At 46.4% G+C, this 23,711-nt stretch overlaps 3 protein-coding genes across 4 annotated transcripts in view; 2 read left to right on the top strand and 1 right to left on the bottom strand.

Moving 5' to 3' along the window:
* arhgef10 (Rho guanine nucleotide exchange factor (GEF) 10) overlaps positions 1-9,365 on the top strand; it is a 56,227-nt gene extending 46,862 nt beyond the window's left edge. For both annotated transcript variants that reach the window (XM_084437869.1, XM_084437868.1), the window contains exons 26-29: positions 176-350; positions 6,851-6,973; positions 7,502-8,028; positions 8,120-9,365. In XM_084437869.1, coding sequence (XP_084293995.1) covers positions 176-350; positions 6,851-6,973; positions 7,502-8,013 — 810 coding nt within the window. In that variant the 3' untranslated portion in view covers positions 8,014-8,028; positions 8,120-9,365. The remainder of the gene's footprint in view (positions 1-175; positions 351-6,850; positions 6,974-7,501; positions 8,029-8,119) is intronic.
* Positions 9,366-13,330: 3,965 nt separating this feature from the next.
* Positions 13,331-15,469, top strand: kbtbd11 (kelch repeat and BTB (POZ) domain containing 11; the record flags this gene model as incomplete). The annotated part of the gene is made up of 1 exon (XM_084438399.1): positions 13,331-15,469. One exon carries the CDS (start codon positions 13,331-13,333, stop codon positions 15,467-15,469), a length of 2,139 nt encoding a protein of 712 aa, XP_084294525.1.
* A 2,392-nt stretch (positions 15,470-17,861) lies between these two features.
* LOC311309216 (monocarboxylate transporter 10-like) lies at positions 17,862-21,115 on the bottom strand (the record flags this gene model as incomplete). Its single annotated transcript, XM_084438396.1, has 7 exons — positions 17,862-18,014; positions 18,315-18,520; positions 18,872-19,075; positions 19,351-19,513; positions 20,067-20,218; positions 20,434-20,646; positions 20,932-21,115. 7 exons carry the CDS (start codon positions 21,113-21,115, stop codon positions 17,862-17,864), a joined length of 1,275 nt encoding a protein of 424 aa, XP_084294522.1.
* Positions 21,116-23,711: the final 2,596 nt, after the last annotated feature.

Here is a 23,711-nt window from a genome sequence, read left to right as displayed (position 1 = left end):
CCTTGAGTGATGCGGGACTTTGGACATAATCTGGCTGCAGGGTGTCTAATACTGTATGTCTAATGTGATATCATATTCCTATGGTCCCGGAGCATATTTCACATGCTGTTGACACTCATGAAACCGTAATACAAGCGATCACTCTTTCTCTCTCTCTCTACCTGCCCCCACACAGAGGCAGTTGGAGGCCCACCAGGAGGAGGGCATGGTGGTGTCCCACATGGTGGTGGCCGGGGTGGGCATCTGGATCGCCTTCAGCTCCGGGTCCACGCTGCGCCTCTTCCACACCGAGACCCTAGAGCACCTGCAGGATATCAACATCGCCACCCCGGTACACCACATGCTCTCCGGTAAGACCTCATATCAACGTTCCCGTTACGTAATATCTGGTTGTGCCGCCACTCAAACACACCAGAGACACATACAGTATTAGGACGCCCACGCTTGTCCTGTAGTCCCATGGTATCCCGGGCAACATGACTTCAACATTGACAAACCAGTGCAACAACATTCTCTGTGGTACAATGTTTCGACAGGGCTTCCTAAAAGCACGCCGCTCTCCGAGCACTATTTACTCAAAGGTGAGGCTCACCTGGGGGATGTCAGCACTCTCTCCACACGCGTGGTACGTGATATAGATCTGGTCTTATCCTCGCCACTTCACACATCCCCAGCGTTTCTTGTTCTCTCTGGCTCACCTCCAGAATGTCAGTTAGTAATCTGATCCTTATGGTTGCCGGAGATTGAAACCTCTTTTGACATACTTAACAGAACAGTCATCATAACAAAAGGGTTCTTTCCAAAAGGAGTTTGCTTTTGTTATTCAATATTCCCGTCGTCCGAGTCAGGTGCAATTTCTCCAAAATCACCCTTCCACTCATGTCCTATGACACAGGGTCCTATGACCTCAGAGTTTCAAAGGGCTGTCTAACGTAGTACCTGTCTGTAATTAGATGACATCACAGGCTGTGGTTTAGTTACAGCAGGTCCGACATGTTCTCATCTTCTTCAAAGGGTCTCAGAGTAAACAATGATCTGGGAACCGTTCCTTCCATCTGTATCGCACCAGAGCAGTAGCTTGATTTGACAATGGGAGTTAAAAATTACTTTTCAACACAGTGCCTCCCTTACTTGTACATTTCAGAAGTCTTTTCCCTGTTGAGATACAATTTAATCTGTCTTCATATTTGTCAACGACTCCAATCGTATTTTTGGAATGGGACAGGAATAGACATGAAAGCTTCATCTAGTTTGAAGAGCCTGTTTCTTTCTCGCCCCATTACATCATAATACTGATAGATAGGAATTCTTCTGCTAGGAAGCTCTGATAAAAGCACCGTGGAAGCTATTACAGATGTGCACTAGACCCTTATCAGTAGCTGCTGCAGCTACAGGCGTGCCCCGGGCACCCTGTCAGAGCGGGAACACTAGCAATACATCACGCTAATTCAGTATGAGTTGCTATGTGTTTCTCCTGTAACGTTTTCAGTGATAAATGGTGAGTACAGACTAGTCAGACTGTGAATCCCCTTTAGATTGGATGCACGTTCCCAAAAGTACTTGTATTTTCTCAGTGGTGAGGTCCGAGTTTTGGATTTTAACCCCCTCTGGATTTGGCTGAAACCTCTCAAGTGTGTGTAACCATGGATTCAGCCAACAGAAGGACTATGTACACAGTCAGTGCAATGCAGTGTGTGTGTGTGTGTGTGTGCGCGCTCACATGAGTGTTTAGTGTGTTCAGGGCAAAAAAGTAATCCTAGTGTATGTTGCGTAATGCCTTAACGTTGCCACTGGGTGTTTCTCTCTGCATTGATTAGTTTTGTTACCATGGCCACACAGTCATTCCAGCGCTGCCACATAACTTCGTTAAGACTGGGAGGGCCTTCATAGCTCCCGGCTTTTCAAGTTTGTGGCAGTCGTTAGCATGACCTGAGCAGTCCCAGCTCCACGCTAGTCAGACACCGGGCCGACGCCGGAGCAGCACCCCCGAGCTAGCGAAGAATGTGAAAATCAAACCAGCTGTCCGCTATAAAGACACTTTGTCCCTGGCGTATTCGTCAGGGCTGCCAGCTGTGTTTAGAAATAATAATCTGCTGTCCCTGCTCTGCCCTTCATCAGCCCTGGATCGCCTGTAATCTCTCTCGCTCTCTCTTTTCTGACAGCTCGGTAAAATAACTACACACACGCAGAGTGCCTGTATTTATGTTGTGGGTGGCAGCTGGCTGGTCTGGTCCTAGTGATGCCGCATGGCTGGCTTGGTGGTTTTTAATTGTGGCTGTCATCAAGTCATTCATTCGTCACAATAGTTAACGCCATCTACGTTTCCTCCCACTGCTCAAGGCCGCGCAGTTACATTTTGATAATGAGGCGGTACAGTTGATCCTTTTGATCTCAAAAGTGTGTGTGTGTCTTGTCTGTCCGCGTGTGCACAAGTGTGCGCATATTTGTATGTTGTGACAGCTGTGTGTCTGATGATCAGTGTGTGCATTGTGGTCAGCAGTAATGAGTAGCCTGGGGAAAACAGAGGCTGGCTCTGACCATTGTTTACAGGCCTCTGACTGTGTGTATAGCTGAGTATTTATACTGAGTACCATTCTGTATAGTTGCCACAAGGTTGTTTTCTCACTAAACTCATAACTCAGCAAAGAGATGCTGTGTTTGGCAAGACGAAAAGTAGACGATGTGTAACCAGCATCAGTGAGTCGCTCACTCATCCAAATCACTTCCACGCTCACTTGCCCCACGTTGGGTTCGATCTGGGTTTTAACCAGCTACGCCACCGAAAAGGTAGCGGTTCAAGATCTGTTTAAGACCGGTTTATCTGCCATGTAAGTCATGGGGGGGGACACGAGCCTTGTTAATGAGTATGATGGCCGTGGGAAAGAAGTGCTTTTTGTTGCACGTAGACCCGGTCCTGATGGGCTGCAATCTCCTGCTAGAGGGGAGTGGGTCAAAGAGACCGGGAGGGGTCAGCCACGATCTTTCTGGTCCTTTTCAGGGTCCTGGAGGCGTACAGGCCCTGTAGGGATGGCAGATTACAGTGCTTTTGGTTAGGGTTAGGTGAGGGACTGGTGTTCAGTGCCCACTTGAGGTCCCGGGCGGTGCTCAGGAAGCGGTACGTAGCCCGTCCGTGTTGACATGCGTGGGCGGCATTTATACCGATTCAGTGTGGATTGCGTTCAATGTGGATTGCGTAATATTCACTAAAATATTTGTGTGCCATGTAATCTGAGGGCCTGATGTTATTTAACTAAATCAGAGGAGAATTATGTTAATTTAATTTAACTTGTGATGCATGTTACCGTTCCAAAGGCAAGTCGTCATGGTTCCATATTGCACATTTCAGCGAGATGCACAACGATGAAATGCAATCCCGTTCGACTCTCCTGTTTGCACTGCAAACCATGTTTTACCTCTGTGTGTGGACGATTTGATTATGCAATTGAATCTGAGCTTGCATAATGTCAGTGGTTTCTAAGGAAACAACACATGGCTTTTGAAAGAAAGAGTGATTGCTTTGAATCTCAACACAGAAACCTGACCTTCTGGGAAAATCTCCTTCCAACACCCAAAAGATCCAATTTAGCAGAAGGGGGCCTTTCACCCAGATGTCAATGATAAAGTTATTTGGTTCTTGGTATGCCTTGGGACTCTACTGCTATTAACTAATAAGAGTCATCGACCACAAAGGAAGTCAAAGACCACCGAACATGAAAGACTTCCTGCTCCAGGCTCTCCTCTGGACTGTATCAGCTCAGCGCTCACTTCCTCTGATAACAACAGAAGGGATTCGGTGGCATATCTCTCGTGGGAGTTATGTTATTTTCCTCTACCAAGCCACCCCCCTCTGAAGCACAGCCTTGCCAGTTTCGTTCGCCGCGCTGGCCAAGCATACGAATGTGATTTGTCAGAAGGGGCAAGTTCAGATTTCTCTACTCGGGTGAGATATTACATGTACGTTTTGTTCCAGCTTCTTTTCAACGTGGGGTTGAACTGCACTTTTCTAAACTGTGCCACCCTTGGCTCTGGATGCTGGCAGCTGCTATGAGATTGATTGAATGTAGCCACCGTACGAATGTGCCGTTTCTGCAAACCCTGATTGAATGTGACCTGCTGATGAAGTTGCATGGATGCAAGAGATCTCCCTACAATCAATATCTGCTGAAGACTGAGAATGATGTCTGGCCTTGGTTGGTCTTGGCCTACTCAAGGTTTATAGTTTTCATCTACAGATGAACCCAGTTACTCTCCCTTTAAACAGACTACAGCAACTAAGCCTAGTGTGGTAGTGTTTTAACTGAAGCCTAACAGAGTGCTGTGAGTCAATACAGCACACATTCAGCAGTGTTCATGTCAGCTAGTTTTCTTAGAACAGTCCTGGTGTGATAGATGGGATCCTATTACACATGTAATGTAATTTGGTTTGTTTATGGACTACAGAGCAGGTCCAGGCAGGGGGCTGATCTTGTGAATGATACTGTACGACCGTTGGGGTTGGCTGCTTTAACGCTGAGAATGGCTCTGGGTAGGACTCAGATAGTGCTCCAGTTTGGGACATTCTTCTTAAATACTTTGATTGCAGAGCAGAAATCCTCATAGATACTTAGGGTTGAGTGTTTTTTCATGTTACAATAAAGTTCCTTCAGGCTTGGTTTTTGGGCCATTGTGAATCTCGTTGCGAAAATTCATAGAGCCATGATTTGTTGATAAATCCTGGCACACACCTCTTGGTTTCATACCTCTCCAGAACTCTTTATTGAGCTCACCTGACCACTGAGATCAAACATTTTCAGAATTAACCCTTGATCGCTTCCCCCGGCGCTGCGCATCCCGGTGACGTTCCCAGAGAGTGACGTTCCCAGAGTGACGTTCCCAGAGGATACGCGCTCCGTCTGGAGGCTCTGCTATCTGCAGCGTCGTCCGCTGTGACCCAAATACCCAGCCATGCGTGACCTAATGGGGACACACATGTGGAGCCAGTAAATAACACCTCCAGCCCCTTCCTTACTGTATCCACATGGCATTGTGTGTGTGTGTGTGTGTGTGTGTGTGTGTGTGTGTGTGTGTGTGTGTGTGTGCGCGCGCGTGTGATCCCTGTTAGGAGGTGAGAGACGGTCTCGCCACAAGGAGAGACTGGGACCCCAGACATCACAGTCACATGAGATCTCAGATATGAGTTCGCACTCATTGAGCAATACAGGGCCGAGGGGGGGGGGGGGGGAGGGGAGCATTATTGGGCTCCAGACACGTTGGCGTGTTGCTACAGACGGTCTGCTGATATTAGCCCTTTTCTGCCGTGAGATAGTATCAGCGTTTAATATCTCCTCCCCTCCTCATGCTGTCCCCTCCTGTTAGCGGCGAGGTTTAAGTGCAGATCAAAGTGGGGCTCCGGTGTGGGATCAGAACCAGACCCGGGCCATGTTGACGTTTGGAACCACTTTATTTTGGTTCGGCCCGATGGGTGGGGAACTCCAAATATTATGAGTGGAGGAAGTTAAGAAAGGCACCCATCACCGCCACCAGCACTGTGTGTTTCTAGGAACCCGGGGCGATCATTATAAGCACATGTGGGCTGTGTGCTCCACGGCATTGTGTGCGTGTGTGTGTGTGTGTGAGCGAGCATAAGGACAGACTTCCTGGAAGCGTGGAGGCATGACTGGAGTTCCCCATCGGGTGACCTTCAGCAAGGGGGGGTCGGGTAAAGAGAACAGTGGTGATTTCAGCCAAAGCCCACGGGATTATGGGAGGGAGGTGACTGGAATTTTGTAGCAGTGCATGATGGGTAATGATCTTGCCCCCCCCCCCACCTCCTCCCCTCCCCCAAATCACAATTGGAACAGCTACAGTTCTTTAGGTTGTCAGGTCTGTGCATAAGGGTGTGCCTGAGAATCTCAGTGTATGTTCGTCAGGACTCAAACTGTGGTCGGCCTATCGGAGTCTGTCAACATCAGAGGCGCCTCAACTTGTCATGCAGAGATTAGATAACCTAGCATGTAATTACACCTTTTAGTCTGCTGTTAGTCTGTATTTACATGATGCCACCATCGGTGCTGAGAGGCGATCAGCACGGCACACACTTGTCTCACTCTGGGCTGCGGCTTTTTCCCATGGCTGAGCTAATGTGCAGCGCAGGGAGGGTCAAAAACGAGCGCCATCAAGACCGGACGGATTCACTGCCATCCTTCTGAAAGGTGCTGTTAACTTAACAATCCCTCCGTTTACAGCGTTTGAGTGAGCGTGTCTTACTGGACTGATTTGTGACTCGAGGGGGGAATGGAGAGGCTGAGAGCTGCCTGGTCCGCTCCAGGCTGTCTGAATAGAACCAGAGCCGCCTGCTTAATCAGCGCATTACGCTTCACCCATTCTATTACATAAGACTTTTGTGTTTGTTTGTTTGGTCCAGAGCGGTCTGTAATGGTGCTCTTTTAATGTGAAAGCTTTTATCCCTGCTCCTCTCCGGGTTGCCCTGGCGACTGGTGACTTTTGAGTGCGAACGGCGATGTTCCCACACACAGATGTAACGTCACCTCCTACCGCACTCAACCCGGTTGAAGTGGACGATTAATTCTGTTTTTTGCACATTTCGCGGCGTTAAGTGCGCTGTAATTCTCTTACTGTGCATAAGTGAGGTCATACTGTTTACATTTGGCCTCAACAATTCATTCTGTGTAGTCATGCCAACTTTATTTGCACGCTACTCATGAGTAGACAATATACCTGAACGTCTTCACTCTACACAGAATATCCTCTACAATACCACTGCTTTTTGTAAGGAGGATTTAACCAGTGATTCCATAACCAATGACGATGAGATTAAACCCTTCATACGTTGTCTACTGTCCCTCCGTAGGGAACCAGAGGGTGTCTGTGAGCAGTCTGCTGGTGTGTCACGGCCTGCTCCTGGTGGGGACCAACCTGGGGGTGACAGTAGCCCTCTCTGTCCCCAGACTCCAGGGCATCCCCAAAGTCACAGGTAAGTGGACCGACCGACTCTGAAATGATCCCATTACAGGACCGAGCAATGATGGATCTGTTTCATAGTTCTGATGCTTTAACTTGGGGGATACAAGGCGAGGAATGGAAAAGGAATGTCTATATTTACGAATAAAATATTGTTAAAAAGTTGTGTAATAGGCTAAACTGTGGTTAATTGGCCACATAACTACACCCAGGTGGCCCCAGCCTGGGTTTGTTATTCTGGCACAGCCTTCCTCATAATTTGATACCAAATCTAAATGAATTTAATGACCGACATACAGAGTAATTTCCTGCTTCTGTGTGCAGGAATGGTCAGTCCTCAAAGGCCAAATTGCCAAAAGCTGGCAATTGCAAGAGGCCCCGAACATCAATTAGTAACAAATATGCTTGTACTCTAATGACTAAGCACTACTAAAAAAGCAGTGCCATTTATTACCCAGCAATGTCCTCATACTGTAGATGTTCATGTGTATATATATATTGGTAATGAGGTTGTAATGTGCTTGTTTGGCTGGATGTCTAGGTCGAGGAATGGTCTCTTTCCACGCTCACCACGGCCCTGTGAAGTTCCTCACCATGGCGGCCGCCGTGTGCAACCGGCCCTCCGGCGGCCCGCCGAGCAGCAACCCTTCAGCCCAGCCAGCAGAGACCCGGGACGGGGAGAAGACCCAGACCTCCCCCCCGGCCCCGGGCTCGGCCCCCGCCCCCCCCCAGGGCAGGGGCGTGTGGCTGGGGGAGGCGGGCTGCACCGCCATGGCCCTCCAGGACTCCCTGTCCACCTCGTCCTGCGGCTCCCTGGCGCCCTCCCAGGGCTCCCTGGAGCACGGGCCCGAGGACGGCGCCCTCTACGACCTGCTCAACGACCCCGCCCACTGCCAGAGGGGCCGGCGGGCCCACAGGGTGGACGTCAGCTCTCTGCTGGTGGTGTCGGGGGGGCTGGGACACCGCCGGGTGAATAAGAAGACCAAGCAGTCTCGCCACGAGGAGACCGTGTCCACCATCATGGTGTGGCAGATCCCCCTGCTCAACATGTGAGAGAGAGAGAGAGAGGTTGGTAGCTAAATCTCAATTCTTTAAATATTCACTTTTGGTATCGTGTTTTATTGCTTCTGACTCACCTGCCCTCCTCTCTTCTCCCCAGGAGGAAGGCATGGAGAACGGGGTGCTGCGGAGCCTACTTGAAGTCAGTCGACACACACTCCAAAGGATGTCCATCGTCATGATTCTCCGGACTAAACCAATCAACTTAGCTATTAGCTATCTTACAATTTCAAATACTTCAGGAGGCATTCCATACTACAGTAGGTGTTTCTAATGACATCGCGCAGCCAGAGTCCAACCTTGGTATGGCACTTTCATTGGATAACAAGGGATCAATATAACCACTTAATCAAGATGCCTGACTTTGCTTAAAGCCAATATCTGAACCTTTGACTATTAACCTTTTACGGGGCGGCTGTGGCTCAGGAGGTAGAGCGGGTCGTCCAATGATCGCAGGGTCGGCGGTTCGAATCCCTGCTCCTCCTGTCCACACGTCGAAGTGTCCTTGGGCAAGACACTGAACCCCAAATTGCTCCCAATGAGCAGGCTAGCACCTTGCATGGCAGCTGTCGCCATTGGTGTGTGAATGGGTGAATGAGAGGTCATCGTAAAGCGCTTTGAATAAAAGTGCTAGAACATAAGTGCAGTCCATTTACCGAGGAAAAATAAAGGGTCAAGTGGGGATTGATGTATTTGTAGAAAAACCACTGAAATGTCCGTAATATTGTATTTGTGTTTTTTACTGATTGTCCACAGTTATAGTAATATGGCTAATATATTCTGTCAAGTTTTTGGCCAGATCTTTGGAGTTATGATGGGGAAGGAACTGTATCTTGCTGATGTGGGTACAGCATGGACATTATGTGCAGCAATAGTGTTGAATTGACACTACCAGACTGAAACATTCGGAAATGTTCCTACAGTATTTGGAAAGAATGGCAGAGACCCCCTGAGGTGATGGGCCTTTCAAACTCCCTCTCCTACTCCCACTATTATGAATATCCATGTTCATCTCCATGTTGTTATTCAATATTCTACAGTATGAATTGGGTCAATGTATTGTGTGCTTACCGGGTTTGTCCTTTGTTCGGAATGATGTCCTTATTTCAGTGGTAAACTGAAACTAGTACAGTATCATTGTAGGCATGTTAACAGGAGGATGGAGAGAGGTTTGAACTTTGAGAGGTAATGGGAATTCCTGGCTGGCCAGGTTTCATACAGTACTGATCTGAAAAACAGAAGAATTTCTAATTGTCTTCAGATGAAAAAGTTAGGGCATTGTTATTTATTGCCCTAATTGATTCTCACTAAAGGGTATTTAAACTATTGATTAAAAAAGCTTTATACTTTGGTTGCATTTTGTATGTACTTGTGTATATTAACAAATCTATAAACTGTGTTATTCAGCAGCTTTGTGCTCTTTGTTTTAGACCTCACTTTCAGACGTTCGACTGCGATGTACCCTGTGACTATTTGGATTTAACTTCAACAAAAAGGCCAATAGTTTGCTACCTGATTCACATGTGCTTCCAGTATGGATCGCCTCAGGTGTCTGGTCCAGAGCCAGCAACCAAGTACAACCCTCCATGGCAAACAACAGATTCTTTCAGTACTGATTGAATAGCTCTACAATTCACTAGCGCCAGTAATTTGTTTCCTATGCTGCACAATTGTTAACTAAACCATTACCCAATTAATTTTTTCATAATCTTTTGACGTTTCCATAATCTCCTAAGCACATAAAATTGTTCTAAGCCTGCAGTTGGTGTAGCGTGCTAATGTAAGCCACAAACATTTACTTAAGAATGTTAATAGTTAACATGTTGGGTTCCTAATTCATGGTATGCATTTCAAGAAGGGTCCAGGGAGAACAACAAAGAATGAAGAAGTGGAATCATTGTGTGTTTCCATGTTCCCCAAGCATACAGTAGCACTTGGTTCCACCTACACTATCCAGCATTCTTATCTGCAGCTATCAATACTTGTTAGGACAAGTGTTTGGCCTGAGGCAAGCAGGGACTAAGGGTGATGTATTTCCGGAGGATTTCAATATTAACTCTTACTTCTCTCTGACTGCTTTCATCCACAGAGGGTCAGGAGATTTTTTCTACTTCAGGCCACCCACCCACCCTGTTACACAAGCATGTTCCAATATATTAGCTGAGTTCACAGAACTTCACCCTGAGAGAAAAATTGTATATTTTTGTGTTGAAATAATCAATTTGTGTCAGCAATCAAGTTAGTCTTATGCTATAGTCCAGGCATTCCCAAACTGTGAAGTGGGCCTCCCCTGGGGGGCCCCAAAGAAATTCAGCGGAGGCGTGGAGGGATGGTTAGAATAAGAAATAATTTTTTTTTTTTTTGAATTTTCTATGGTTTTTATGAATTAAACGTGATTTTAAAGGTCAGAAAATCTAAATAAATAATGGGAGAGATGTATACTAAATGTGTGGATAGTGCAGAGAGAGCCTGCCTCCGCAGGCATGAATGTATTGTGCGAAAACGTCATAACGTTAACTAGCAACAGGTGCCACCGAGCTAACTTAGCTGTGTAACGTTATGGGCTAGCTAACGCTGCCTTGCATAATGGACACATTTGGGGGGTTGGGGGCGCGCAGGTGTGTCACTGTTTTCAGAGGGAAGGCCCACATTGATGGAGTTTGGGAACCCATGCTATAGTCTATGTTGTAGGTCTTGTTTAGACTATTGGATTGAGTATTAGGCTCTTCGGATAAAGTTCAACCGTAGTAGCTGATTAACCAGAGTACTGTACCAACACGGACTTATCTCAAGTTTATCAGTCAGTCTATGACTAAGTGTTGTAATTGATCACATGCAGACAGCACCGACGAGGGCCAGAGACGATTGTCTTCCCCGACCATGTTGCTTCCATGGACATGCACACGTGTGTGTGTGTGTGTGTGTGTGTGTGTGTGTGTGTGTGTGTGTGTGTGTGTGTGTGTGTCTTCAGTGTAATAGATAGGGACAGATGTAGCCATACAGCCTTATCTGTAAATATGACAGCAGAAGTGTAAATGAAGTGGATTTGTTCTCTCTAGGATGTCATCCATGGTGCTGATTGTGTTGCGTGTCCTTGCGGAGACCCCCTATTTGACTCTTCTATTTTAGGATCTAAAAGGCCAGTTGTTAAGCCATAGAGCTTCTGGCTTCTGGATAAAGCAGACTGCTTCAGTAACTGATATGGATTCAAGATGGGGACACAATGGTGACTTGTACTCATTTTCTATCCAGAATTGTTGTGTGTTTTATCATGAACAAACGCAGACCGACAGATATTTTTTGCCGAGGGTCATCTGCACTTTTCTTAGACATGTAATATTCTTTGTTCTGTCAGTGACTTTTAAAATATAGTTTGATCCAGACAATCTCCATTGCCCCGCCTAGGGACAGAGAGAGCAATACGACTCATGAATGGTCTCCAGGGGACGTTGGGGAAATGTTGCCCAAGCGGAATGCTCTCCATCTGTTGTTACAGATAACCTTGGTGTGAGGACACCCAGACTTTTAGCAGACTATAATATGCACTTTGCTGTCTATTGGATTATTGCTTTATAGTGGGACTATATAAAATATGACGTGACATCATTCCAAAAACGTGGTATTGTCATTCCAAATTTAGGGCTAGGGAGCGTCACTCTGGCACAGAGATCCAATGCCCACCTGTGCAATGCGTTTTTAAATGTGTTCCTGCTTGCACACTAATGCAGATTCGGAAGCCTTTTGGCTGACTGGCATGAAATTACAATCAGGGATTTTCTATCCTGGACAGCACATGGTTTTATCGATCGCGCGGGGATATCATCGGTGCGCACGACGCGTGAAGGAATGTCGCATCTTCACCTCGGCGTGCCTCCGGCAGATGGGGCCGCCGTGGTGATGTGTGTAGGGTTAATACTAAGAGGGGGTGTGGTCTAGATCAATAACTGTCGCTCTGCTGCCTACAGTAGAAATCAAAAAAGCCGGGGCAGTAAGACGAAGGAGTCCCGCGACTGCCTGCTGCACCTATTCTAATATATGATATTCCAAACTGAGAGAGAAGGGGGTAGGATGCGCGCTCCGCGTCTCACCGAAGAGCTGCTGGAGGAAATTGCTTGACGTTCGTCGTGGATTAGGACTAAACCAAATACGGACTTTGACCTGAAATAACTATGAACCTTTTTCTTAAGGCAAGACGTCGATATAATCATTTTACAGCCGTCTTGAAGAAATAATGATCAATTGAACCAATAATCTACATATAATAACCAGACATGATGTCGGTCTTGGAGTGGAATTAACAAGTGACAGGGCTGACCACGTTAATCATAATGGAATACTATTCACAGAAACTGTATTGAACAACCAGCTGTCTAGCATTTGATTCTCCTTGCATCCTCGGGATTGCGACTACCTTGCATAACAGGGAGGGCTTTGTGTAGGACCGAGAGACGACTGTTGAGCTGAGACGCAGGAAAACGTAAGTAGGTCAATATGAATTATTTGAAATGTGAGCAACATTTGTTTCAGTCTAGCTTTACACTGGTGGTCGAGGCTACAGTTTAGGAGGACCAGGTTGAAATAACAAGCAGCAAATTATTTACTGTTTTCAAATTTGCTTGAGATTAAAAACGAATCACTTGACAATCAAATTAACGAGCACAATTATACATTTCGTTAATGTTTTTATAGCAGAGAAATTATAGGGAGCGGAATGTGTGTGCGTGGAGTGATATTCTCCTGCTCCCATCATAGCATTAATTCATCCAGTAGTCGCGGTTGCACAGTCCGATGTCCACTGGGCATGCGCTGTACGTGACCCTCTCCCTAGGGTTGCGATTAACGAAATGATAATCAGGGCGATTATTGCAAGAGGTCATGTCAGTTTATAGCAACAGGACGTTGTTTGTCACGCCAGTGTTGAAATTGTACCACTTCTATTCATATCTTCCAGCACATCAAATGACAAATAATAGGCTAATGAATTATTCCCATTGGGGTTTGATGTGTTGTACTCGGAAATCGGCGTATCTTTCCGACCATGGTGTCAGTGGAGTAAGGGCGCCCCTCACAGTTTCAAGAAGCACTGACACGTTTAATTTAAATGAAGATACAGTGCGTATGTGCTTTGACGCATAAAAAAAAAAAACACATTAAGAAAATAAAGTTCGATTTGATATGATTTGATTTATGCTGTTAACGCATCTCTGTGCTTCATTCCATACAGGCAAAGCAGGACCCTCTGGATCTAAAGCAGAGGAGACACTGAAGACTGGCTTTGTCACCATGATCACTCAGCTGTGATCAGGCCAAGATGAACGAAGGACAGAGGCAGGGAGGAAGAGGAGGGGCATCCACGGTGGAGGCAGACATCATCCTTCACGCCGTGAACTCTGACCTCGCTTCCCCCATTGAGGAAGATGGAGGGTTATGTCCACTGGCCTTTGGGCAGGAGGGGAAATCAAATTCCGCTGACCTGGGATACCTCCAGGACAGCCAGGTATTCTGCCGGCAAACCCCACCGGCTCCAATGACCTTTGAGAAGGAGTACCTCTTGGACGGCGGATTGGTGGAGAGTAACCATCATGATCACGAGCAAAGTGACAGGTCATACATCTCAAAACCTGATCAGTTTCACATCTCAAAAGATTTCGCGAAGCAGATACGCGCCTCTGATACACCCAAGCCCGATGTCGGCTCCGATCACCACTGTCCTCGGGGCACAAACGGCATAAGTGGGGGGGTGAACGGGGCCAGGATCAGAGCACCCTACGGTGATGTGGGTTCCTCTGTGTGTGTGGAGAGAAACGTGAAGGAGGAAGTGGAAGTCCCGCTGTCCCTCAGCCTTGCGAAGAGTCAATGTCTGATAAGAAACGTCACTGTCCCCCCAGAGCAGGGGACTGCAGTGCCTGACACCCATTGTGTCACCGCGGGCGCTCTGCCAGCCACACTGGGGCTGGGGCACCCCTCCGGGCCCAGGCCCACAGAACATGAGACACAGTACGGGCATTCAGGACGTAGGGACAGCAGCCACAACGGAGACGTGCCGTCCAAGAAGGAGCCCGATCTAGTGATCGAGGTCGGAGGCCAAAGAATCAGCGCGCACAAGTCCGTCTTGGCAGAGAAGAGCGACTACTTCAAGGCGAGGCTTTCGCGGGACATCCTGAAAGTGAAAGGGGTCAATTACAAGACCTTGACGATTTTGATAGACTACATCTACACTTCTCGGATGAACGTGCACAAGGACAACGTGGTGGACGTGATCACGGGCGCCAAGGTCCTGCAGGTCCCCTGCGCCGTCCAGGCCGCCATGGACTCCGTGTCGGAGCAGATCACGCCGGAGAACTGCTACGAGATCCTGACCATCGCCAAGAAGCAGCGGCTCGGCGAGCTGAAGGAGACCGCCTACCGCTTCATGAGCGACAACTTCCTCCAGATCCTGCGGGATCCGGCGGTCTACGGGCGCCTGACCGGGTCAGAGAGGGATCTGGTGCTGAGGAAGAGGATGGAAGGGAGGAAGTCCTTGATGGCGGCGGAGATCAACGACGTGTTCGACCGCGTCGGGAGCCGACCGCCTAGCCGGAACAGCAGTCGACCGCAGAGTCCCCTGTCCGTGGCCTCTTTCGAAGACAACCACATGATATACTACTTCAGTGAGACGGCAAACGATTGGAGGCCGCTGACTGTGATGCCCGAGGACATAAACACGAAAGGGTGCGGGATCTGCACCATGTACAATTACCTGTTTGTGGCAGGTGGAATAAAGGGCTACGGTGACAAGGGCAAGGTGTCAGACAAGGTTTTCTGCTACAATCCCATCACCAATCGCTGGAGCGAGGTACGGCCTCTGAACCAGGCGCGGTCGCAGCTTAAGTTAGTGTCCATGGATGGTAACCTGTTCGCTATCGGAGGAGAGTGCTTGTTCACGGTGGAGAAGTACGACCCTCGGGTGGACCGCTGGACCATGGTGGCCCCCTTGCCCAAAGGGGCGTTTGCAGTGGCGCACGAGGCCACCACCTGTAACGGGGAGCTCTACGTTTCTGGCGGATCTCTCTTCTACCGCCTCCTCAAATACGACGCCAAGAGGGAAGAGTGGCAGGAGTGCCCCTTCAACAACAGCAGGAAGAAGTCCACTGACATGGTGGCTTTGAAGAGCTTCATTTACAGATTCGACGTCAACCGCGAACAAGGGATCAATGTGTTCAAGTACAACACCATAGTGAAAATGTGGCACGACTGTGCGTCGCAGCGACTGGGCAGTCCGTTGCCATTTAGGTGTGCTGTCATCGGAAACTGCATCTATTGTGTGAACAAGACACAGACCCTCCAGTTTATAGTGGAGGAAGATAACGGCTACTTTGTGGAAGAACCCCTGCGGGCTCCTATGGAAGCTAAAGGCATACTGTTTCCGTTTATACTCAGTTTGCCTGAGAAGCCTGGGAGGATTGGGTAATGTTACCTGAACACTGATAGGACATGATGGGCATCCTAGCAAAAATGGAATTAATGGACCTTAATACAAGACATCAATGTCAGCTTTACTTTTATTGTGTCCAGTTTACGTGCTCAAAATGGAATGTGTTTATTTGCATGGCAAGTTAACGTCTACAGGGCAAGCCTTAAAAAAGGACAAAGTTCTAAATCTTGAATGAATGCTACAAGATATGCACCTGACTGTTGATAATGAGATGATACAGTATCGTTAGTCTACTTTGTGCATTTACCTGTGTTAAGTTTTGTTTGGTGCACTTTTGTAATGGCAGGTAGATAGAATAGATATTGTTTTAATTTGACTGGTGGCTTTAGCCAAAAATCTGATGTTGATGAAAGTGGTTCTATTCAAAATAAGGAAACATTTGCAGTGTCTTGACAAGGTTGCTTCATATAGGCCGTATGTATTTCGTATTTGCTTCAAATATTCCCTATGCACATGAAACAAGCAAGCACATGAGCAAGCACAACGCAATATGTTACAGCACAAAGCCTGCTACGATCTACATGTGTGCTACTATGTTGTATGATGAGTTTCTTATACTATAACAAATCCTGATATCCTGATGGCTTTTGAATGAGCAATGTGAACCAAGGGCATTTTTAGTGGAAAATAAGATTGATCCATCTACACTAGTGCTACCACTACAGGCCAGGAAAACAGTTGAAGAGCACAATGCATTTGTTATTGAACTACAGTAAGGGACCTATTTAATGAAAACCAATGACAGGATTTCAAAGTCATGTGAAACGATTTATCCGGGGAGAAGTGAAGTGAAGATGGCATGCTCAACTCTTAAACATAAATAATGGGTGCAGGATCGTCGGTATAAAACTTTTTTTTTTGCCATACAATGAAAACAAGCATCTCAGTCTCTTTTTGATACATATTTTGTTGATTATACAACGCTGTCATTAAGCTTGACTGATAAGGTCCATAGTGGGCACAGAAGTTTACAGAGTGTAGGACTACAGTAGGACACAGGCAGCATATCAGAGGGACAATTGTCTTCCCGAGGGACACATTACCTATTTGACACAAATAGTCTGGTAATGAGTCCCCAACAGATATTTAGTGATGTTCACAGTCATCAAAAATCCATATCAAGACTATAGCAATGTCAGCAACCAATTATCAGTGTTGCAGTGATACAACGGCACCACATTTGCTGATATTACTTCCTTTCCTACCCCAAAAACATGTAAAGTTAAATGAATAAGTTTTAAGGATAGTGGACAATGTTATATCAGCATTATCTTCCCTAGCAAATCCATTTTCAGGAACCAGAGAAATTGTCTGGAGGCTGTGTACAGTATGTGCTGCCACTAACATAATACTATTGAATTAATTGAAATGTCAAGCAAAATGATGACATGCATATCATATTGTTTAAAGAGTTGGGTAGATACAACTATTTGTTTGCTCAGATAAGATGGTTTTCTGCCTTGGTACGATCACATACAGTAGCAGTACTGCATCAACTGTTCACAATAACAACAAGATTTCAGCTCCAGCACAATACTCCAACTCAATATTCTGTTCTGCTAATGCACAATTATGCCAAATCCCTCCTAAAACATGCACTTGTAGTATTGAATATGGGCATATAGCACTAACAAATAGCTTTTTGGTTTTGTTTGCTTTTGCAATAACACACCCATGGCAGTTTTGTTAGGTTATGGGTCTTCATTGGGTGGAATTTATTTGATGAACAAATGCAACTGATGCAGTTCATTAGGCCTATATTATCTGAAAGGGGCTGTTCTGACTGCTCTGACAAAGTGGATGTGGTTTAATATTAGTTTGACTTTTTGCTGGCTGGTGTCAGTGTTTTTGAAGTTCTTATGGGCTGGTAATTTTGGACCTGTTTTTGTGATAAATGGCTTGAAGGTGCATTGTACAACTCTGGTTGAAGACTTTCTTACCCTTAACAGCTAACAAACTAACTGTTGAATGATGTATTACAGTCTAAACTAAGTGCTGCAAATAAAATATTTTGTGTCTGAAAAGTAACTGCATCGTTATGCTCTGTTGAATGGGGATTTGCACTGAGGGGGAATAGAGTGGTTGAAGAACTGTATAAGACTAGGCTTAATCCTATGGCTTAATCTTTGTCAGAGCTGCCATCAAGTGTATATCGCATGTAATACGACCTGGTAATATAACCTCCCTTTACATACGAGACTATAATACACAGTATGCTATGTAGCATACAGTACACACATACACAATAAAATCAGCCAAAGCTATATTATGTATCAATGAATAACGCTGTATTTGCTACACTTTTCTAGTCCTCCAAGGTGATGATGCAGAGGTTGAGTGGTGGCCAGAGTGTCCGGCCCTGTCCCTGCTACAGCCTGGTCACCTCAGCGGGGGGCCCTGAGGCCTCCCCTGGCTCCTGGTCTGACCTGCACAACTCAGACTTGCTCTCGTGGAGTTCAGGGCTACGGAACGTTACCTTAGAGAAGTAGTTCTGAAGGTTTCTGGACACTGGCTGCTCTTCCTAACAGACAATGCACATTCAATTTTGAAACGATAACACTATGATAAACTATACATTACTAATGCTCAGTGGAACTAAATATGATCGTATCGACACACTCCTTTTAATTTCAAGAGATATGAAATAAGAATTATGGCAGTTACCATAAAATAAGAGTAAAAATAAGAGTAGCCAAGATCCACCCCCACAGAGCCTGAACAACTCCTTTGACTGAACAAAGTTTACAGACCCATATAGAGTTATTATACTGTAGCATTGACAGAGATTGATGGAAAGATGGACATGGAGATTGTACATTACCACAGCGGAAGGGTCCAGGCTGTCGGCCCACTCCCTGATCTCCTGTGTGGAGCTGTCAACGGTGACGTTCATGATGCTCTTTCGTGTCTGTCTGCCCGAGCGCCTGGCCAGGGGGATGAAGGCTAGCACGAAGCAGGCCGCCACGTTCAGCGCCCCGGCGACCACGAAGCCCAGGTCGTAGCTGCCCGTGATGTCATACATCCAGCCTTAGGGGAAGACAACAAGAATGATGATTCCCAATGTAAACAATCCAATTAAAGAGGTATGCCCGAAACGGTATTCAATTAGCGTAAAACAGGAGAGGCAATGGGTTTGAATTGTAATTGGTTCAGAGCAGGGGTTTTCAAAGTCTGAGACAGTGGGCCTCCCTTCAAAGAACATCAAGACAACTATGCGCACCCCAAACTTGGAAAACCTGTTTCGTGCCTCCCCTGAAGCTCTCCGGCGCCCCTCACACTCTGAGAACCTCTGGTTTAGAGTAGCCCCTCTGAATTTCACCATTATTATGCCTACAACGTAATTATGAAAATGCCCCAAAACAGCTCCAGTCAACACACCTGTAAAGGGCGGCCCCAGGCAGCTGACGGCGTTAACAGTGAGCATGAACCCCCAGGCCACAGGCATGCGCTCTGCCCCCATGAGGTCAAAGGTCAGGACAGGGAGCAGGATGTAGTTCCCTGCGTCGGCCACCCCAAGGAGGAGGGCGAAGGTCACGAGAGAGCCATAGGTGTGGAGGAGTGGGATCATCAGATACAGCAGCCCTGGAGACAACCAGAGGCAAAATTACAGAGCATTTCATTCTGGACTCACAGAACGATATGGCTCTTGTTATGTAGCCATGTACTGTAGCTCTCTCACTTTCTGGTCATGCATACACTATGTCGCTAAACATGATTGATATCAAGATCAAGCTATGGACACACTTATCTTTGTCACAGATTACTGATTGGTCCTGCTGCAGGGTGCTTCGCTAAAGAACACAGCCGACCACGCAATGCCCAACATGTATGCACGAGCTGGTGTTAATGGACCGTACCGACGCCAAAGACCGAAGCCTGGTTGAAGTAGAGCCTGTTGATTCTCTCCGAGTCACAGATCCTGCCGAAGATGATGCGACAGATCATGCTGGTCACCCCGAGACACACCATGATGTTGGTGGCGCTGTGGATGGGGACGCCTAGCTCCACCGCATGCCTGACCTACAGAACACAAACAGACAGGTCCACTCATCGCCATGTCTACTCATACTGATTAGCTAACCTGATGCGCCAGACGGTTCGTTTCACACAGCCGTCTGGGAAGGCTTCATTGGAAACTGTTTGAAAAAGGGCAGGCACTTTCAAAAAATACTTGGCAGGTGATTGGATGGACCATCTGTCTATCACCGTTTATCACAGGCAACTTCAACCAATCAGATCGACGAGCCATATATCGATTCTCACTGTTGTCACACCTAAACCACACCCAAAGCTGCCAGTATTTCCCCTGAGGATGCTGATTGACCCCAGCGATTGACCCCAAGCGGATTTATATTGAGCCTTTCCAGGCTGATGTGAGAAACAGAATGTGAGTGAGCGAGTAGGATAGTCTCACGAGACTACCGATTAGCCCTGCCACAGGTCAAATTTGGAACAACCTCTTTGTTGCCCAGGTTGTAATACTGTAGTCATTGTAGTCAACACATTGTCCCCATGTCTGTTTTTTTGTGTCTGCACATACAGTACCGCAATGGTTCATAGCTGATATTCTCACCAAGTGGACATATGGAATGAAGAATCCAAATTTACACAGCCCATTGGCCAGGACCCAGATGAGGAAGACGCTGTCTTTCCACAGCCCCAGGTCCACCACAAACCTCCTCAGGGGAGAGTTCTTCAGGTTATCCACCACACTCCTGGTGTGACCTGGTGCCACACAATATGAAAAGTGAAACAAGTCGTTCGGCATCATTTTGAATATGAATTTTACATCTTGTTTAGTTACGACTCAAAGAAAAGTCTTGTGATGCAATGAATAAATGATCCAGGCTATGCAGCAACACTGTGTAGTTTTCATGTCAGCGTGAGTCAATTAAGTGTAATGAAATACAGCCTCACTGTGGGGTTGCTCTATACGGTACCTCTGGGGTTGAGGGGCAGGTAGGTGAAGCCGGTGATGACACACAGCACCATGAGCCCAGAGAAGACCCGCAGACTCTGCCTCCAGCCCAGGGTCTCTATGAGGTACTGGTGGAGCCGGTTCTGGACCAGAGCCCCGGCAGCCCCGCCCGACATCACGATCCCCGTGGCCAGGGAGCGCTTGCTGGTGAAGTACTGGCTCACCATGATCATGCCTGGGGAGGAGGAGGGGGGAGAGGAGGGAGGAGAGGTGAGGGAGGAAAGGAGAAAGGAGAGGAAGGAGGAGAATGGATCGATGGAGGTGATAACATGCATGGAATGTTAGGATTAGTTTACAGCCATTAAACAATCAAATCAAACTTTATTTGTACTGTATAGCGCAATTCATACACAGAGGCAACACAATGCGCTTTACAGAGAGCAATGCGGGGGTGGACATAGGTCCCACCCCTACGTATTCCAGGGAAGAAAAAATCAGTTTCTCCTCCTCTTGCACTAACCTGGGGTGAAAGCAAAACTTGAACCCACTCCAGTGAGGAAACCGTGGGTGAAGAACAGCACTCCTAAACTGGGTGCGAGGGACGAGCAGAGAGTGGAGAACATGATGATGAGGGAGCCTGCGATGGACACCTCCCTCGCGCCATACTTAACTGTCAGCCTCCCTGACAGCGGTCCACAGATCATGATGAACCCATAGCTGATGGAGCCAACCCAGGCTATAAACGGGAGCAGAAACATGGTAAGATGATTACAATCTCTTTGATGCGACAGTACCTATGGGAAAGTTTTCTAAGATGTGTCCATTGAGAAGTGATGTAGGCCCATATCACAGCTGTGGTTGAACGCCCCGCAAAATATGCCAATAGTAGGCCTAGAAAATGTGGTGTCATCAACAAGCCATGCAAATAATTAAAATATCCAAGTAACATCAGGATGGGGTGATGTTGAGTTAAGAGAAGTTAAGAGTGAAGTTACTTGCCTGTTTTGGAACTCGTCTCCCCAAATTCATTCAGAAAACTAATAAGGTAAACGCCGAATGAATTATGATATCCAAGTACGAGGAGATTATACAGAAAGGATGAGAATACAATGACCCAACCCCAGCCACCATCAGGGGGAGGTCTGATAGGTGCAGGTCGGCCAAGCTGCGTGGACGGTTCTTCGGAATAAAATCTTCGGAACGGAAAGGCCGACCGAAAGATGTGCATTTTGACGCACAAACCTTCAAGGGTCTATAGGCCAATGTCTTCCGCCTGGTTTTAAAACAGACCTAGATTTTTTGGTTGAGATTTTATGACAAAAAACGTTTTATGACATCATAAGGTGCCGTTTGTTCAAGATCTGGTTTTAATCCAACTTTGACTGGAAATGATGGCTAGTCTGCATCAAACGCCATGCAGCTCAGTCAGACGTAACAAACGAGCATTCTACTCACGTGCCCTTTCCGGCTCCTAGAATTTCCAGACATTCTACAGCCTCAGGCACCTGTCTGGACGCCAGGTTGAGTAGGCTATATTGTAGTTCAAGTGACTGGACTATGTTAGATTGGTCCGGGTGTATTAAAATATGAATAACTTTCTCCAATCCCATAGGCTAGTGCTTTACTAATAATTTGGATATTTGTGTTGAGGCGATAGCTTGAGCAGAGAGTAGGATCCTTAGGTTTGATTCCGAATTCATATGTGGTAGAATGTTGGACATTTTGTAAATGTCTGTTGTCATCTTAATGAATAGTGGTGATAATGCAGGTGCTTAAAACCGAGAGGTGAAATCATCTGATCCAGGTGCTTTGTTATTGGATATGGAAGTGCTTCCTTGCCGTCCTCTTGTGTAATAGGCACTAAAATAATCTAAGATAGCCTACTTTGCTTAAAGGAGTAGTAAAGGGGAAATGCATGTTTAGCCTTGTTTTAAGGTTACTTATGATCATATACAATGGTTCAGATCAAAACGTTGACAAAACTAGCACTTTTGAGAAAGTCTGATAATTGCTCTACCACCGTAAACTCTAGCCTATACTTTCATGAAAAAAATGACATTTTCATATCTTGCTAAATGTAGTGAACATTTTCAGAATTTTATCACAAAAACTGAATTTGTGACAGTATTTTGAAGTCTGTCCTAATTTTGTCTGCTCAAACTACTGCTGTTCATACAGGGAAAAAATACACTACCCACAATCCTATAGTGCAACAGCAATGTCTCCACCAATCAGAAACATTGTTGTTGGCAACCCCGCCCCAACAGTAACCCTAGGACTACAACTGGCTAAATTAACTGATTAAGAGGACACCTGTGCCACTGATTGTTTGATTGGTTTCCACCTGTCTTGTTAGTCTGTGTATATACTGCTATAATATATAATACTAATGCATATTCAAGCATTGTGCTTTGACATGATACTTTAAATATATTTTTAATTAAAGATTGAAATGATGGTCTGGGCAAATAGATGAGCACACCCTCATGTATTTGTCATTGTCTCCTCGTCTTCTTCCTCCTCTTCTACTGTACCTCATGCACACTTCCCCATAGTTTCTTTAGGGGAATTGTGGCAACCCAGGGGACAGGGAAGTCCACAAATGGCAGTGGCACACAGGAGACAAGGGAAGCAAGTTGCAGAAAATAGCCAGAGGTCTCTTTTATAAACTTAGTTTAATGTTACAAAAATCTCAAAGAAAATCCACATGAGGCAGCATGCTTTCTGCCTCACCCCTCTTCTCCCAGGCTTCTTCTGGCGTGGGTTTTCCAGTTTTTGGTGAGGGGATGTGGCTGATTGCTAATCTGAGGCAGGTGTTGACAATCAGCCCAGGTACAGTTATTCAGCTCTCTAGCCCGCAGCCTGTGGGGATCTGGGAGCTGTAGTCCCACAGCTATCACCCACTTTGGACTGTGAGGGCCCCGGCTTGCCAGAGTATTCTATCAAAATCCAATCATGTTTTCATGTTGAACAAAATGTGAGCTGACATACAGTAGTTTGACTGAACCGATTTCTACCAATATGACATCCACCCTCAATCTTCAACTTTCAGCAACACACAGATTCGTTATTTAGCTAGTTAGAAAAAGCATGGCATGTTGTCATATACTTTTTTCCCAGCAGCCATGTTGAAGTGTAGGGTAAACAGGTGTAATTGATCTAATTAATTAAGGTGTCATTCTATTTTAGCGAGTCACAGCCATTCCAGTGAGCCAGCACACCGAATAACAGGCACTGACTCACCTAAATTCGAAATGGAACATGACCATAATTAAGGTTATTAATTACACCTGTGTTTAC

Source organism: Borostomias antarcticus (assembly GCF_949987555.1).
Source record: "Borostomias antarcticus genome assembly, chromosome: 5".
Taxonomy (NCBI): domain Eukaryota; kingdom Metazoa; phylum Chordata; class Actinopteri; order Stomiiformes; family Stomiidae; genus Borostomias; species Borostomias antarcticus.
Note: the sequence above shows the minus strand (reverse complement) of the source record. Positions and strands in the feature narration are given on the sequence as shown.